This window comes from Chionomys nivalis, chromosome 4 (assembly GCF_950005125.1).
Source record: "Chionomys nivalis chromosome 4, mChiNiv1.1, whole genome shotgun sequence".
Lineage (NCBI taxonomy): Eukaryota > Metazoa > Chordata > Mammalia > Rodentia > Cricetidae > Chionomys > Chionomys nivalis.
The window spans coordinates 36,450,491-36,469,469 of record NC_080089.1 but is presented as its reverse complement, the minus strand read 5'-3'; the positions used below and the strand labels follow the sequence as shown (position 1 = coordinate 36,469,469).

General features: G+C 44.3%; 1 protein-coding gene across 1 annotated transcript in view; it reads right to left on the bottom strand.

Moving 5' to 3' along the window:
• Positions 1-208: 208 nt before the first annotated feature.
• Siae (sialic acid acetylesterase) overlaps positions 209-18,979 on the bottom strand; it is a 34,259-nt gene continuing 15,488 nt past the window's right edge. The window contains exons 5-10 of the mRNA XM_057767062.1: positions 16,041-16,299; positions 14,674-14,783; positions 14,023-14,156; positions 6,052-6,209; positions 3,880-4,075; positions 209-2,502 (exon numbers count right to left, since the gene is read on the bottom strand). Of these exons, the coding sequence (XP_057623045.1) occupies positions 2,284-2,502; positions 3,880-4,075; positions 6,052-6,209; positions 14,023-14,156; positions 14,674-14,783; positions 16,041-16,299 (1,076 nt within the window). The 3' untranslated portion in view covers positions 209-2,283. The remainder of the gene's footprint in view (positions 2,503-3,879; positions 4,076-6,051; positions 6,210-14,022; positions 14,157-14,673; positions 14,784-16,040; positions 16,300-18,979) is intronic.

Here is an 18,979-nt window from a genome sequence, read left to right as displayed (position 1 = left end):
GGAAAGGTTGGCTTCAACTATAGTGTGTATACATATTTACATATATAGATATAGATATCATATGAAATACAAGCCAGGCGAAAGTCAGCACAGCAGTGTTTCTCCTTGAGTGATGATTCGGGACTGGTTTTTACACTCTCCTTTAACCCAAATGATTGAAAATGATTCATTTTCAAACAGTTGTACATTATTTCCATTTGAGGAAATACACAATCTACACACAATGTTTGAAACTTTTCAAACACTAAAATTTTATTCATAATGACTTCATTGCCACATGATTTACCTGAAACAAAGTTTGCACTGTATGCACCAATTATTGGGTGTTAAAGGACATTGGGCTCGGGGTTCCTGGCAGCCTCCACATTAAAACAACATATATAATGATGAACAGCCCAACTTCATTTTAAGTATGGAAGCCATTTTGTTATAAGGTAAGAATAAGTTCATAAGAATAAGCTTGTTTGCTGCAGAATTCAAGCTTGACCATGCTTTAACCTGTTTCTGGAATTTGACATGCTCCCTACTCTATGGAGTTTGACTCACACCTTGAATGTACCCTGATAAGATGTTCTACCAAATAATTTTTTTGAAATGTTCAGCTAAATTCCTATGTAACCAACATTCCTCTGCAAATCCCCCAATCCTGGAAAACCATGTAGTCTTGCAGTTTTGAACTTTATAAACCCTTCCTTGTGTTTGATGCTATTTTCTTTAAACCCCCACTTTAGGGAGATAGCTCTGTCTCACAGAAAATAAAGCTTGCATAATTTGACCAAAGAATTTTGGGTAACGGTCCTTACTCTTGTTTGGTGGGATTAACACCAGGGTTTGGCAGAGGGCCGGGCAGGTAGATTTGACTTTTTCTTGAGAACTGATGGTTACTGGGCTTATGTTCTCATATGGCCAGATGCAGAGAGGTCAGCATTAGGAACTAAATGCAGGCTAGAAATCCACACAAGTCAAGGGCCCTTGCAGAATATATAGTTTGGGTTTTTTTCTTTGTTTTTAACCAAATAAACTGACACAACATCTTGCTGCTTCTAGTAACACCAGAGCCCCACAGAATAATAAGAAATTCTCACTGCTTCAGTTCCCACTTCTCACACCAAACAAAAGAGCTACGTGCAGGTGACACTTGTACCCCTTTCCATGCTTCAAGGACACTGTAAATCTCTTGCTAACAATCTGACTGAATATATAGATGTGTCACTAGTTATAATACTTTTATTTCCAATTTCTTTAGGGGGGTATTCAAGAGAGTGTTTCTCTAGATAATCTGGAAATTGCTCTGTAGACCAACTGGACTTGAACTCAAGAGATCCACCTATCTCTGCCTCCCAAGTGCTGGGCTTAAAGGTGTGCACAGCACGCTTGGCTTATTACCAATGTCTACTAGATGCAACTGTCAGAGCTGCCAGCTGTCTCTAATCAGCTGGTAGACTGCAGCATCACCTTTGCCTTGCCTGCACTCATTCTTATCATGGATCTTTTCTTTCACCTAAACTCTTTCTTCAATGGGGATTAGCCTTAGTCAACTTCTAGCTCTCAGGGACCTGAAACTTATTTTTAAGGACCTATTTGCCCCAAGTACATCTACCTTCATGTGTCCCTATGCCTGTGATTTCTCCACCCTTTGGGCCCTCTCTCTTTATTCCTTAAGGCCCGTCCTTAGCATGTGCCACTATGCCTAAACATAGGACTGATATGTCTCAAAGATTCATTTTAGAATAAGATTTGTGCTGGATACTGATAGTTTGGGGAGTTTAATGAGGATACAAATACATGGTCTAAGGTTACCTGAAAGATTAGTCATGAGGTAGTAACGCTTCACAAAAGACAGCTGTTCCACAGATGGGAACAACTTAGCATCCCCAGCCATTTTCAGGGGTTTGGAAAGAACTCGCAAAGCACCAGCCTCTGCGGCCTGCAACATCTCTCGCATGCCTGAGGGTTCTTAGTTTTGGATGAAGGGACAGAAATGGGCATTTCACTCCCTATATCAGGGAAGTAGGTGGTGGTAAGGCCCAGTGTTGCAGTTAAGAATTAGATCAGCCCAGAGGCTTGAGCTAACAAGAAGACAAAGATAAGTATTTTCAAGTGTCTATTAGTCAATGCTCATCTCAGAATATGGGAAGAGCCATACGGTAGCTGGGGGCTATTCAATGAGGCTTCTGATAATTGCCCTTAAAAGCCATAGCTGTCGTCATTTAAACTCCTAAATGCCCTTGTATTTAAGAGGTGTCGAATGTCCTTTGACAGCCCTGCCCTAAGTCCAGGAATCTAGTGTGTAATATGAGCAGTGAAGGGAGGAGCTGGCAAGGTACTGCTAGGGTGGTAAATGGCACACTGCTTATATTCACAGGGCCATGTGGTCCAGGCATAGCGAACAGCAACCACGGTGCCAAGACAAGCATTGATACCCAAGATCAGGGTCTGGGTGGAGAACATGTTCATAGGAGCTGGAAGCCATTTGCACTGATGGTCACTGCAACAGGAGATCTAATAAGAGAAACACAGAATGGCCAGGCAAGTTAGAGGGGTGTACCAAAAACAAAAAACAAAAAAAAAAAAAAAAAAACAAACAGAGAACCACTCTTTCAGACATACTAGAAAGGAGGGAAAATAAGCCACTCTGAGCCAGAGAGCAGTTAGATGGGTCTGGTGACGGAGTCACAGGTTAATAGTAAGTGTTCATGTAGGCTAAAGGTATAGCTTGGTGGAAGCACCTATGCCTAGCATGTACAAGGCCCTGGGCTTGATCTCAGCACCAAAAAGAAATTTTAATGTTCAACTGATTAAGTAATTAAAACCCATTGAAAAATATTAATTTTCTGGGGAGACAAGGAACAATAGTCCAGCATTCAGAGACTGGACCCCTGAGCATTGTCCAGCTGATGTCTCCCTCCAGATGTTAAAGCCAGAATGTGAGTGAGCTAGCAACTCAGCTGTGGCTCTCTGGCACTCCCAGAGGAGGATGCAGTAAGATAGGACACAGAGCCACCATGGCTGCTGAACCTTGGGCATTAGAAAGCAATCCAGAGAAGACAAATTACCCGGAACCTAAAGGTTAAATTCTACCCTTACACCAACCAAAGTTGGTTCCAGGGCCAGATGAAAGGCAGACCACCAGCTAACAACGGGAGAGTGCAGAGCTTTCTTGACAATCTCTAAATTCACATCAAGCCCGCATGGAAATTAGCAGAGGACAGACACTGACCAGGCCTCTGAGGCATGTGGACCCCTGAGAGCTGCAGCTCTAAACTCCTGCACAAAGGTCACCTGTCACGATTATCATCTCCTACTGTGCCTCTTCACACCTCAGCTCCCAAACTGGTGTCCTCAGGTTTCCCAAAGACGAGGCATCTAGGAAAGCCTCTTCCCTCATCTACAAGAGATTCTAATTCATCTCCAATCAGTGGTCAGACTGACTACATTAGTTCATACTAAGCTGGGAATCATGCAGCTTAAGTTTTTCAAAACAGATGCTAAACTCTGAGAATTTCAGATTTTAGCACAGTGCAACAAAAAAGACAGCTAAGGTTTAGGGGATTCTTTTAGAGCAATGATCATTTAACAGATAAAGTCTGAATAAGGGCATTCTCTGAGCAAAGGTGGCTGCCCTGAGAAAGGAAATAGGAAAGTAATATGGTTTATTAGGGGCTGATTTTCCCTCCCTTGGTTGCTGTATCAAACTTGTGTCCAAATTAATGGATCAATAGTTTTGCATTTGTCCTTCGAGATGAGCTCACCACCCCAGCCACCAGCAGCTGTTCCAACATCACAGGGCCTCGGTGGGGGAAAGACTCCCCACTACCACAGACATAAACCCATCCTCATTCTCCACCCTCCCCCCCCCCCCCCCCCCGCTATTCTCACCTCAAATGTCTTGTTATCTTGCCTATGCACCTTGATTTCCTGGTCATATGTGAGGTTGAGCAGCCCGTTGGGAGCCAAGAGTTCTATCTTCTTAGGTAGTGGTCCTTGAAAGGTCAAATTTTTCTCACCATAAGCCACAGCTCGAGCCCCCAAGTGCAGTCGGTAGGCCACAGTCTGTTTATCTCGAGGGTGGATGCTGCAGTGTAAGAACACATGGAGGATGATGGGACTGAGCGCAACAATAACCACATGTTATAAGGCAGAGTTTTCAAAGCACTCAAGTAGGGATAAAGTAACAATTCTTCAAAGGTTCATTTACTTTTATTTTATGTGCCCATATGTTTTGCCTGCATGTATGTCTGCCTCACATACACACCTGGTGCCCGTGGGGGCCAGAAGAGAGTGTCACATCCTCTAGAACTGGAGTTACAGAGAGTTATGAGCCACCATATGGGTTCTGGAAACCAAACTGGGGACCTCTGGAAAAGTGGCAAGTGTCCCTAACCACTGAGGCATCTCTCTGGTCTCTAAAATCTTTTTTTTTTAAAGAAGAGGGAAGAAAGGGAGGAAAGGATTTCCGGGTATGGTAGTACATGCCTGTACGAGCAGCACTTAGGAGGCAGAGACAGAAAGATCACACGTTCAAGGCCAGTCTCGTCAACACAGTAAGAGTCTGTCTCAAAATGCTAAAGAAAAAAAAGGAAAAAGAAGGGAAAAAGAAGGGGCAAAGAAAGAGGAAAGACTAAAATTGGCTGAAATCAATAATCAGTGGCTAGTGATCTTCAGAACAGTGAGCGATAATGAGAGATGGATGGGTTTAGAACCTTACAGCAACTGAGGGTGAGAAGGAGGAAAAGGAGAGAGAAGGGTGAAGTGTAAGGGAATGGACTGGACTGTTGGTTGCAGCTTAGGTACACTATGCATCTGCCGTCTATGCTGGGATGTGCCGCAATAACCCAAGCCAGGACAGCTAACATCTACTGCCTGCCATTAAAAGCCATCTTTCCTCTGACCAGATGTTCATCATTCAGGTCTGTCTGCCTTTTATTTATTCCCTCAATAAATAAGATCAAGTTCCTTCTGTAACCTAAAGGTCATATATCAGGCTCCATTTCATATTTGGAATACTATATCCTACAGCTAGTATGCAATATTCATTGGTGCTGACAACAAAAATTCCAGCCTTCCCTGAGTCCATACTACAATTCCACAGCCTATTCTCACCAAAGGTGATTATATCCATGATTTAGTTTAGTGATTCAGTTGTGTAGTACGTTTTAAGTTGTCTGGACACCAGCCAGAGTCATTTGAGAAGAGGGAACCTCGGTTAAAAAATGCCCCTGCCAGACTGGCCTGTGGAGAAGAGGTGGTGCACTTTCTTGGTTTATAATTGATGTGGGAGGGCCCAGCCCATTGTGGGTGATGCCACCCTAGACTGGCGGTCCTGGGTTCTAGAAGAAAGCAGGTCGAGCAAGCCAATAAGCAGCACATTCCAACATGGCCTCTGCATCAGCTCTGGCCTCCAGGTTCCTGCCCTGCTTCAGTTTCTACCCTAACTCCCTCTGTTGATGGACTGTGATGTGGAATTGTATGCTGAAATAAATCCTTTCCTTTCCAAACAGTTTTGGTGATTGTGTTTGTAGCAGCAACAGAAACCTTCACTAAGACACGTGGCTTCCAGATGACAGTACTTACTTCCCAATACAAGACTTAAAAGTAATGATGGGAGGAAGATAAGCTTGGAGAGTCATTTCTTTAGGGATGATACTAGGGCTTGAACCAAGAGCTTAGGACACATTAGATAAGCACTCTATTCCTAAGCTACGTCCCAGGTCTTTGGAGACTTTTGCTCTGGATCTGTGAACAACTGTAATGAGCAAAGTCTCTATTGACCTGCTTGACTGAGTGTGAGCATGACATAAGCTCCTGTTGCATCAAAGCCCTGAGGTGGGTGCCAAGGGGGTCTTGGTTGGTTTATTGGTCAGTTTCTGTATTGGGGGAGGTGTACTTTGGTTTGGATTATTGCAGCACATCCCAGCATAGATGACTGATACGTAGTACATCTAAGCTCCAACCCAGAGTCCAATACATCCCATTACAAGTGAACATCATATTGAAAGACAATAGGCAAGAATATTCACTGGTGAAGCAAAGTTGAAGAGGGAAGCATACCTGCCAAAAGGTGAGTCCCGATCACAGAGATCCATAGCAACAGCCATGAAAGTATTGGGCATCTTCAGGTTGGGGACAAAGCCAAAATCTGCTGTTTGATGCCAGCGAATCTCAGGAAATCCATAATCTGATGTGTTCATCAAGGTGTATGAAGACAGCTAGAAAAGAAAGATGTTGTCATTTTTACTGTATTTGACTCCTGGATGCTTCTCACTGATACTTTGCTTCTACTCCACTGTTTTGTTCAAACATTTATTCAAGTATTTTCTGAGCATCTCATATTGTTGAGGGTGTTTCCGGGGATGGACAGCATAGTCTCCAACAGCCACGTGACTTTTTACAATGTATTGTGTGTCTTATTCTTTTTTTCTACTCAATTTAGGCTCACCCTGTGGTTTGCTGATCAATAGAATGAGGCAGAATTTGTATGCAGCTTCTGAATCTATGTCCAGAGGCCTTTGCTTGTAGCTTCATGTTCTTAAAATCATGCATTAGCCATGAAAGAACAAAAAATATCCAGCTACTCTGCTGGAGAAACTGTAAATAGAGAAGGTTTGGGACATAATATGGAGACAGCTAAAAACAGCAGCTGAAGGGCCAGTCATGTGAATTCTAGATGCTGCAGTCAGATTATGGCCACACTAGCAAGTCTCACTAACAATACCTAGGACAGAGATGAACAAACACGACCTAGCTCACTCTCGCCAGCCGTACAATATGAGTAGATAACAATAATGTTTTTAGCTACTTATCCGGGGTAATTTGTTACACTGCAACAGGAAGCTAGCTGATAGATGAGCATGCAGCGCAGGGCTGGCACCGGAGAGAAGCAAAGGAGACTCCACCCTGTACATGGCAAGTCTCAAAAAACCCAAGTCTTCATTCCTTCTCACATCCACACCTCTGGAATGCGACTTTGCAGTTCTTCCTATTATAAGAAGCAGTATATTCCCCCACTCATTGACTCTGAGGTCAGTCATGAGGTTTGTTTTGACCTTGGAAGCTGAGATTAATGTGTGCCAGCCTAGGTGTCAGTAGGTCTTGCCTAGTCTGTACTTCTGGCACCGCTGAGAGAGGAATGTGGCTTGGCTGGCCTACTGCTCTCTAGAGAAGAATGAGAGCTGTGGAACGGAGCTGTCCATCTAACAAGTCCAGCTCTGCTTCGACTGGAGCTGAGCCCTAGCTAAGCCACACAGCTCTGAAGAGCCCAGATGGGCTTAGCCAAGATCACCAAAGCCCCAGGTTCCTTGGGTATGTGAACTATAACATAAAGACTGTTCTGAGCCATGGGGTTTGGAAGTGGTTTGTGACAAAGTTGTAGCTACCTAGTACACGTACTTTACAGCCTTGGACAGACAGACCGGAGCATGACAAACTAAAAGTAATATGCAGCCACATACAATAGTATAGAAAGCTAATTGGTACTACAGCAATTTGAGTATACATTTCAAACAGACAGGGATTACTGTTGTGCAAAGACTCAATATATTTAGGAGTTTTTAAAAAAAAAAAAAAGCAGAAAGGCAAAGAAGTTGTCCGAGGAGCCCTGCTTGGATGAAGAAGAATTGTTGTTCCGAGTGGGGGTACAGACCACCTGCATGGGTTTGTTATTGAAACGCAAGGTTGGAAAGATAGTTGGCCAAGGTGGGAACACGGTTCCTACTTGATTCTGTAAACAATGACAGCCACTCAGGACAGGGTAGCTACACAGCACTGTAGCACTGTGGTTCAAATCCTCTGAACTGAGAACTGGAAAATGGTCAGCTTTAAAAGAATGTCAGTTCACTGAGTGCCACTGAAACTGTCTACATAGTAAAGGCAAGTTGTAAAGCTAGCATGGCGGCTGGACAGGGAAACTGGCAGGCCGTGAGGTAAGTCCACCTCCGAAGATGAATGTCCACAAAAGTGCACACATTCAAGAACTAACTGGTCCCAGTGAGTGCTGCTGATTGGGCAGGAGAATCGTCAAGAGATGCGGCCTAGTGGAAGGAAGACAGGTCACTGGGGAGTTGATTTTAAAGTGGATCTTAAAATGCTAGTCTCTTTCCTCAACCCCTTCCTCCAGGCACCATAGCATGAACAGGCTTCTCTGACACTTGATCCCACAATGGTGACAACAAGACCAGCTAGAGACTGTGACCTCTGACCAAAATAAGCCTTTTTCCTTTTATGTTGACTTGTCTCCGGTACTCATTATGTTGGCACAAAGCTTAATATTTCTAGACAGACAGACAGACAGACACATGGAAGCCAGATCTATCTCGAGTGCGATAAGTCATCCTATCCTACTGAATGGGATGCTCAGAAATGAAACAAACCAACAGGACCAGGCAGCCAACCAGACACAGGGCCCAAGAGAAAACACTAAGCGCGTAGCTTAGAGTCAGTAATATTTGGATCATCTGCTTGGGCTCTAGAGCAATTCACCAAAGACAACTAGAACCTGTAGAAAACACCGTTCCAGAAAGAACCTGTGAAGAATAACACTGGTGTAGAGTCAGGCAGTCCGCTCATTCTTTCAATGAGTGCTTACTTGGTTCAGGCAACAACCTCACCAAGAAGATGGAGTAGGGAACAAAACTCAGAGCGGCAATATTTTTACAAGATACATTCCAGGGGACAGACATGACAAACAAACAAAATAGGGTAACTCACTTTGTCACCAAGAAAATAATAATATATAATATGAATTCGTTCTGAGGCTGAACAAAGACAACAGCATAAGAAAGCAAGCTATGTGGATATCAAAGCATGTTAGGGAGAATTCTAAGATGACACACACTAACCCACATCCTTATATGAGACTATACCTTTGTGTGGGGGTAGCTTGCTCCTAACCAACATACTATGGTAATGGGATGCTATCCCTAGGATTACATCCCATCACATGGCGAAGAACGCATTTGCAGATGTAATGTTGACTTCAAGATCAAAAGGGAAGGAATCTTGGTGAGCCTGACCAGTCAGGGGTGCCCTTTCAGAGAAGGTCTGGAGTCACAGACTGGCTCCTGCTGCCTTTCAGGAATCTGACTGCCACAGTCCTAGAGAAGCTTTAAGGAAATTAATTTTGCCAACAATTGTGGGAGCTTAGACGAGAACCTCGAGTCTCAGAGGAGACTCCCTCCAGCTCTGCCTGACACCAGCATCCAGCTAGGCCACCTATGCCAGGCGCACAGCAAACAGGAACTGCGAGATAATAAATAAATATATGTTGGATGGTTTTAAGCTGCTAAATATAGTATTATGCAGTAAGAGAAAATAGAGTAGAGAAAATACTTTGCAGGCAGGAGAAAAAGAAAGTGTCAGGAATTAAAGTCAAAGTATGCCTAGTGTACTTAAGGAAAAAAATCAGGCAACCAGTATGGCTCAGATGGAATAGGCAGAGAGCATTAGGAAGTGAGGTCAAGAGTGGTGGGAGCAGAGCATACATGGCCTTCTCAGTATTAGTTGCAAGTCAAGGTGGGGGGCACACTGAAACCCTGACTTATACATTGAGAATAGCCTGAAGAGGAAGAGTCAATGTAGAAACAAGAAGAAAGGCTTTTGATAAAAGATGGTAAGTCAAGGGAGAGTCCTTGGCTAGTGAAGGAGCAGTTGGGGGAAGAGAGAAGTGCTCTAGACCCTACACAGTGAGCAGTAAATAAGATTAACTAATTCATGCTAATATGCCCCCAGCCCTGCAAAGAACAGGGGCTCCTGAGAGATGGTTTACTAATCAAAGTACTGAGAACAAATGACTGGTAAATGCCCAGCCATAAATCCAATGCCCATGCCAATCCCTCCAAAGTTCAAGGTGTTTTGAGGAAGAAGTGGAGAAAAGAATGTAAGAGTCAAAGGAAGGGTAGACCTTTGAAGATATGGGCCTCTAACTTCTAGATATACCATGGCTAGTATACTTGAACTCACAACAGCTGTGATTAGCTGCACAAGATCTATACAAGATTGAGATTGTCAACACTGTCATGAAAAGGGGAGGGGCATGTGAGGCCCCACACCTAACCCCTCTCTGAGGATTTGTATACAGCTAAAAGTTGAGGAGAGAGATAGAGACATTCCTCCAGTGATGGAGCTACTGGTAAGGTGCCCATGCTCCTGTAAATAAACCTTCACCCATGATCCTATACTAAAACACACACACACACACACACAGAGGAAAGTAGAATGGGAGTTGTGTGGAAAGAGGAAAGGGAGGGGGACAAGAGAAAGCAATGGGGTGAATATAACCAAATTGCTTGTGAACATGAAGAAAACATCCTAATGAAATCTACCATTACATATAACTACCATACAGTAATAGAAGATCACATAAAAAAAAAAAAGACGATGCCTTAGCATCACGGTGACACACGTGTTCCTGCTGGGGTTTTCCTTCTGAGTTTATTTTCTGATGATTTAGACAGCATCTCATTCTCAGCCCTGGTTTCAGCCAACGAAAGGCATCAGCCTACTCTCTCTTTTCACAACCATGATCTAACAAGAAGTCAAGACACAGTCTGGACAGCACCCAAATTGTCATCTGACTCTATTTCAAAATGCCTGACCCCACCAGAGAAGCTCCATTCTACAGAGCATTCTACTCAGCCTTACTCATCACGCTGCCCAGAAAAAAACCTGGCATCCTCTACACACGTGCCCAGATGACACTTTAAGGATTTTTTCCTTATTCGTGAGCAATGTGAGCGACATCAGGAAAACAAAGAAAGGTTAAAGCAGTGACGAGAGCCCTGGCTGTGGCACAGAAGCAAAGGAACATTCCAGTTTTCTTGTTAGGATCCTTCTATGCAAACCTGGTTTAACATAGGAAACAACAAACCTTGCTTCACAGCAGAATCTCATCAAAAAGAAAAGAATAAGGCTGGGGAGACAGCCCAGCCAATGAAGGGTCTGCATGGAAAGTTTGATCACCAGAAAACACAAGCCCAGCACTGCAGAAGCACACACAGGGTTCCAGGCTGAGAGAGACTTCATCTCAACAAACGATGAACAGCACATGAGGAACCATACCAAAAGTTATCCTCGCGCCTCCCACATGCCTGTACATGCACATGACCCCGTACAAATGTGTACACACACACACACACACACACACACACACACACACACCAACTAGTCCTCCATCCTCTATCAAGGCAAGGACAGTAAATGGAACCATATTCACCAGGCAGAGTCATAATGGAAACCAAGCAACAAAGCCACTGGAAGCAGCCTTAAGCTCAACAGGCAGACCAGCTACATCAGCCCCTCCAGCCAAAGGCCTTTCCTCAAAATGGCAGTCTGCTGGGAATTCCTTCAGTTGTCATTTCACGGGCGGCACTACCGCACACTGACCACTTGGGGGCACCAGCATACTCCACACCCAAATGAAATGCTTGTGTTTTTCCTAATCTGAAGTACAATCAAGTGTGGTTCAGTCTCCCGTGGTGCTTCTTACAAATACAGAGGCTAATGAAGACATATAACCATAAAACAAAAAACCCACAAAACTAGCCACATTCAGAAGATGTTACAAATAACAGGGAAGTTTTCAATCTCTTCCTCCAAGGGCCCTTTTAAAACCCAGCCTCTGGATCTTCTTTCTCTCTTGCTTCCAGCCACCCTTCTACCGGTAACTAGAATACCCCCCCAGCTCTGAAAAAATAATAAATGCTAATATGCAGCATGTTTTCATACAGATTAAGTTATGCACTACTTAAAATAAGAAAGACGCTTGACAAGTTGCTCAACATCACACAGCGCAAGGAGTGTCATTGCGGGGGGGGGGGGGGGGGGGTTGGAGCCCCAGATGCAACTCCAGCCCAGCTGGGCTGTCACATTCAGGACTTCCCTTTGAATTCACATGCTTACATAAATACATAATATTACAAGTAATCGGCATATTTTTGTGAGTGATAAAGTTAAGGTTAAAGGGTAATTTTATAGACTAAAATTTAAGAAGACCAGATGCCATGTTTGCATATTTTTCATTTGAATTAGAGTCACCTTCAAACAACCAAGTACACGAGCTGAGAAACACTAACAGAGAACTGAATACAAATACAAAAAGAAAATCATCATTCAGCCATGTTAGGTGAAAGAAAGTAAAAAAAAAAAAAAAAAAAAAAAAAAACTTTTCTCAAATTCAAGGTTTGGTGGCTGGGAAATGGCTCTGTGGGTAAAATCTTCATGCCACACAAGCAAGAGGCTCTGAGTTCAGATCCACAGAACTCACATAAAGCCAGGCTCAGCTGTGGAGATGGAACTGTGGGTAAAGCCCTTGCTGCACACGCATAAGAATCTGAGTTCAAATCCACAGAATCCACATAAAGTCAGGTTCAGTAGCGCACATCTCTGAGTCCGGTATTTCCAGAACAAGAGGGGAAGCAGAGACAAGAACGTCCCCCACGAGCTGTGGACCAGTTCGCCTGGCATATGAGCTAACAGGACCCTGTCTTAAACAAGGTGGAAGGTGAGGACTGGCTCTTGCTGATACACAGAAGCACACATCACATAAACACACATACACAAAAGGCTTCTCCAGGAAGGGTATGGTAAGGAAGATAAAGGCACAAGAGAGGGAAGGTGATGAGAACAAAGAGTTTATGGCTCACAGGGTAATAACTGAATCACGACAGTGCCCACTGACGGCTGGACGTTTTCATAATACCTTACTTGTGTAATTTCCGAGTCATAAAAGCCAGAACTACCACTCCACTAAAACGTCTAGGCATTAGATATGTCGTGAACATATGTTTGAACTTGGCCCATACGTTTATTCCTTTTATCTAAGAGTGAAAGCAGAATATTTCTGACTAGCTTCCTCTGACAGAAAGCACAGCTTTTCCTCACAATGCTTTCATTTTGTGTTGCAAGCCATTATCTGAAAAGTGCCAAACAACCACATACTAGAAACACAAAGCTGACCCCCTGAAATATAGCCACCCATACAACTACATGTAAACCAAACAAGAGCATAAGTGATTACTAAGAAACGCATTATCTGGGGGAAAGGCATCTAGCCCAGACTCTCACTAGTCACACAAAGTTTCCTAAAATCCAGGCAGAGACCCGACTAGGTCTTCAAACCAAGGGTGTGTATGATGCTTGGAAGACAGGCAGGCAATATGGCCAGTTCTAGAGGGTGTCAGGGATAACAGCAAGTCACAGAGATCGTGGGAAGCTAACATGGCTGGTTGGTTGGGCAGTTTGTGAGTAGGTCTAGGGAGGCTGCCGAGCCAGCCTTAGCCAGTCGGGGAAACGCACAACCCTGCTCAGCATGAGACAGTCCACATTCTCACCCACTGCTAAGGGTACACATTTACACAATTGCATAATTTTAACAAGGAATGGGGATGTGGATAAAGTCTTTGGGGGTGTATATCTTCTGACCCAGCTGTTTAATTTCTGGGAATTTATCATTGGGCAATAATTAAGTTACAAGGAATCTGCTTTCAGGAAAACAACACAGCTTGTAAATGCAAAATAAGAGAAACCACCTAGTGCCTGTCCATTCAGAACTCATTTAAATGTGTTTCAATGAATCCGTATTTCTGAATATTCTCTAATCATGACAAATCATGTTGAAGAATATGATTTATTGGCATATAAATGCTTACAATATGATGGGAAGAGAAACAACAACTGTACACAAAGAGAAGTATGCTTTTTTTTTCTGGAATTCTCAGTAGTTTTAGCTTTATGATGGTGGTGGTGGTGGTGGTGGTGGTAGCTGGGATTGTTTTTGTTTGGGTGTTTCTTTCATCTTTGAAAGTTTTCCAGTGAAACTGGAGTGCTTTTAGAATAGAAAATATTAGCTGTTTATTAACATGTTTAAAGATTTCATCATCTCTTCAGTAAATTCATATGAATTAAGGGTTACATACAGCTCGGAGTTAGCACACACTGAGAACAAACGTGGGAACGCAAACTCCTGGACAGAGATCTGCATAGCGCATGTCTTCCACATATGCTTAACACCCTTCCTCTGACACATACCTGGACAAATCCAAACGGAAAGAAACGCTCTGTCTGCCCCTGGGAGCCATCGTGGAAGGTCTGGCGCCAGTCATCAATGAGTGCGGGAAACATGCATGAGTACAGGTCTCTGTTATAATCTGCATTGGACTCCCCTAAAAAAAAATCACCAAAATCGTGAGAGGACTTTGGTGTGGATTTTTAAAATGCCTTACATTTTTCTTCTCCCCATCCACGCCCTGAAGTAGTAGCCTGCAAGCTCTTATGGCGTCAGCACTTGTTGTGCCCAGAGGCTCTGGGCGTGGCTCTCTCTAGGTTCCTGGAACTCTGGGACCATAAAGGAAATGAAAAATACCTGTGAGCCAATCTGCTAAAGAACAGGCTACCTGGGAATCATGACGCCCAGCACGCAGCCCTTAGTCAATGGTTATGAGAGACAGGCCATCTTGGCCCTCTGGCTACCAGATAACTTAGTAGGTAGCTAAGGACAAATAAGAGATCCCAGACAAAACCAGCTGAAGCAGCACAGATAGGGGAACCACCCTGTTAAGCCAGAGAAGAGAGAGCTAAAGAAAAGTATGAAGTCACTGGGCTTTGACGCCATTAACTTCTTGGGGCCCTTGGCCACACTGCAAAAGCTAACTGACACAATGGAGAAAGGGGTAAGCTCACCCTGGTACCACACCGCCCCTTTCAAAGTCATGTTTTGCAGTGGATGGATCATGGCATTCCAGAGGACAGAGTGCGCTGAGGGTCCAGCCACTAAAGCAGCCCGGAAGAACCTGAAATCGGAAAGATGAATAGGGTCACCAGATCACAAGAGTCAGCCTGCCCACGCTCACTTGAACAAACCTCAGAAGAAACAGCACAGGGCTAATCCAGTCTATTGCATTTCACTTGAGAGCACGGGAAAGCCTTGGGGTTCTACCTCTAGGCTCTTCTGAGTCAGTTCTGTGCAAGTCCACAGGAAGCCATGCCAGTTTCCAGATAGGGCCATTAAAGCGAGAAGGAGGCTGATTTACAGGCAATAATTTCAGCTTAACTATTCCTCAGTAGAGAGACGCTTAGACTAGCTTAAGTGTTTTGCTTTTGTCAGTAATATCACGATTATCTTCCATAGAGCTAAACAAAATGCATACATACTTAATTCTTTTTGCAAGATAAATTCCCAGCAGCGGCATTACTGAGTCAAAAAAGAAGGTTTTGTTTTTTGTTTTTTTTTTTCTCTGACTTTGGATATGGTCCTAAACTTCCTGTGGAATACATATATGCATTTAGCTGTGCGGCAGCTCTGTACGAGGACCCCCGCTTTCCCTCGCCATTTGCGTTTGCACCCCCACCACAGCCAGGTAGGACTTTCCCTCCTAGTCTCCGAAAGGCCATTCTCTTTGTCCAAACTTACTGTCTCCGCCCCACTCATTCCCAGGCAAGCCTGTATCCAAATGTCCCAACTGTACCCAGAGCAAAGCTCTCCCCCTCCCAGAGAGGATGAAACAGTGCTCGCGCAAGTGGGGCACATGCCATTCACCTGCACACAGTATTCTTTAGGGCTTTGTTTGTTTTTCACTAACTAGTTCTTTCTCTCCCCCAAATATTCTCCCCACCCAGCTTTTCCCAGGCAGGCTTACTCAGTACACTAATATATTTTAAATACATATTTATGCATTCCTTCCTGCCTGGCTGTTTACTCTTGGGGCATGAGAGCTTGTATGGTGGCCAAGAGGAACCCAGGTGTTGGGGTCGGATTAACCCACTTACTAGTCCTGCCCACAGCCACTTATTGATCCTCTGTGGGACTCGGTGTCTTTAACCATGGAACAGCAGCAGTATCGACACTTTAGGGATGTAAGAGCCTAGTGCAGTACCCTCCACAGAAAACGGCTGCAAGCACTCAGCTACTGCTGTTACTGAGTTAAATGGTCGTTATCCCCTGCTGACATGTACCCAGATGACTACAGTGCCCATGGCAACAGCCTGTGTCCTGCACATGGATGACGCCACACGCGCAGCACAAATGTGGACATTCAGTGCACACTTACCTCCTCAGAGGACACAAGGGTCCCTCACTCTCACACTCCCTCTTTGTGGGCTTTATCTCGGGCTGAAGAACTCTTGCATTCCATGTATCAGGGACTCCACAGGCTTCCAGTGACCTTCTAGATGACCAGACTTCAATGGGTGTCCCACCCCAACTGGAGGAGACCAGTCCAATGGGATATTGCAGAGTGTCGTACAGGTAACGCCCAAAGAGCCAGCACACTGCTGACATGTAAGTGAAATTTCCATGGCCCAAGTTTCCTGGGCAGAGAAATATTACAGGGACAGTCATGATTAAAGCAAAGGAATACAAACCGGAGCTGTGAGATCAGTCTAGGTGAGAGCAGGGGGCAGGAGCCAGCCCTGGGCTCCTTTCTAAGATCTTCAGAAGCAAGGTAAAATGAGGGACAGAGACAAGATACAGCCCAAGATGAAGCTTAGCTTCCAAAGCTCCCCTATGGAGAATCTTCTCCCCCACCCCCTCATTAGTGACCATTTCTCTTGGTAGCTTTTTAGGTTGTTTGTTTGTTTGTTTTTCAGTTGCTTATGTTTTTTCCCATAACGAGGAACTAGAGCTCTCACTCTGGCATCACAGCAAATGAAAACAACTGTGTTGCTGTCTGAACAGAAATAATGCACTTATGTAATCAGGGAACCAAAACTCTAAGCAGCTTTTGAGGTACCGTAGAACCTCAGGCACCTTGAAATCCAGGAATCTTCGCCCTCTTCAGGAGGAAAGCGGCACAAGAACCATCAGGTCCCTTTTCCACCCTCTTGTCTGGCTACTCACTTAAGGCAAGCAGTCAGGAGGGAGGGATGAGATGCATTTGTTTTTTTCTGGATTATTTTATGACCAACTCCACGCCTAATGTAATGGAGTGCTGAGAAATCCAGCAGAAGAGGAGACATGGCCATCCCCAGCTTTGCTCTTTCTGGTTTATCCGTTCACACTGCCCCGAACCAACATAAGCTGCTGCACCTGAGTTCCACAGGGAGGAAGTTGGTGAGGGGAGGGAGGATGCAAACACAGCGACAAGACTGATTCAGATCAGTATTTAAGCACTGACTTAGTACTACTGCAAAGGACTCAAATCCAAGAAGTGATAGTGCAAACGCAGAAAATCAAATCAATTTCTGACGAGTTAGAATTGAGCACCTGCTATGTGCCAAGCTACATGATGGTTGAGACACAGCGGCAATGAATGAGCCACAAAGAACCGCTCAAGAGCTCTAAAGCTTACTGAATAAGGCAAGTGATTAGCTGAGTAAAATGACAATACAGTGTCTTAAGAGAGGCAGAGAAGTGAAAGGCAGAGTTAACAAAGAAAAAATACTAAATGAAATGAAGCTCATAAAAAGCCTGGTTTAGGGGCTAGAGAGGTGGCTCAGCAGTTAAGAGCACTGGCTGCTCTTCCAGAGGACCAGGGTTCAATTGCCAGCACCCACAGGGCAGCTCCAACTGGGTGTAACTCCAGTTCCAGGGTTTCTGACACCCTCATACAGACATACATGCGGGCAAAACACTAATGAACATAAAATAAAAAATATATTTCTTAAAAAGTCTGGTCTAGACTGGCTTCCTCCCCTCTCTGCACAGCCTCATCAAGTCACTTCCTGTAATAATCTATTCGGTGTTTCCCTCTACGGTGGTCAGAATGACACTGACTCCATCGTTTAGTCGTGATTAGGAGATGTAGCCTTGTTGGAGGTATGTCACTGGGAGTGGGCTTTGAGGTTTCAAAAGTCCATGCCAAACCCATTCTCTCTCTGTCTCTCTGTCTCTTTCTCTCCCCCACCCCCCCCCCACACACACACTGCTGCCTGCAAATGAGGATGTAGCTCTCAGCTACTGCTCCAGTACCCTGACCGCTTGCCTGCCTGCCGCCATGCTCCCTACCATGATGGTCATGGACTCAGCCTCTGAAGCTATAAGCAAGCCCCCAATTAAATGTTTTCTTCTGTAAGTTGCCCTGGTCATGGTGTCTCACAGCTATAGAAGAATATTTCTCTTCTATAGTTTTAGTTACCCGAAGGCAGGAACTTATCTTATTCATACCTATGTCTCTAATGTCTAGGATACAATCAGAGCAATGTGTGTGTCCTAGTGTTAGGTGGCTGTGCGTAGCCAGTTTAAGGTAGATCTGCCTGGTAGGTAGAGGAGAAAGGTAACTGAGAAGGAAGAAAATAGGTTAGGAGGACATAGGATAGGCAAGAATTTATTTATTTGTGGTGTGTGTGTGTGTGTGTGTGTGTGTGTGTGTGTGTGTAGATGTGCAAGCATGTGTGGGTACCTATGTAGAGACCAGAGTTGATGTCAGGTGTCTTTTTTGACTGCCCTCCACCTTACTTATATATTCATGTGTCCATTTATTTATTGCTGAGAGCTACAGCTGTCACTGTATATTCCCACGGCAGCTCTCAGCAATGTGTTCCCTCATTTGTTTGATATGGCCTCTCACTAAGCCTGAGACTTACTTATTGGCTAAGCTGGCAAACCAGTGGGCTGCAGAGATTAGCTTGTGTCTGCCTCCCCAGTGATGGAATTATAGACACATGCTTTCACGTTTGCCTTTTAACGAGTACTGGGGTTCCAGATTCAGGTCCTCAGGCTTACACGGCAAACATTTTATCATCTCTAGGCACTAGATAGCAAAACTGGCATTCTATATGAAATGTTTGTGTGTAAGAGAGACAGAGACAGAGACAGAGGTGGGAGCTAGTTCCATCCTTCCATTATGTTGGGTCCTAGGGATCAAACTCAGGTTGTTAAGGCATGGAAACAGGCCCTTTTACCCACTGCCCCTAAGAATCAGACAGAATGTAGTTTACTAAGTACTGGGTTCCTGAATATTTTTACAGTAGACTATAAGCACATGAGGGCAGGTGTTTTTACCTGTGTCGTTCACTGCTATACCCAAAGCACTTAAAACAGTGCCTAGCA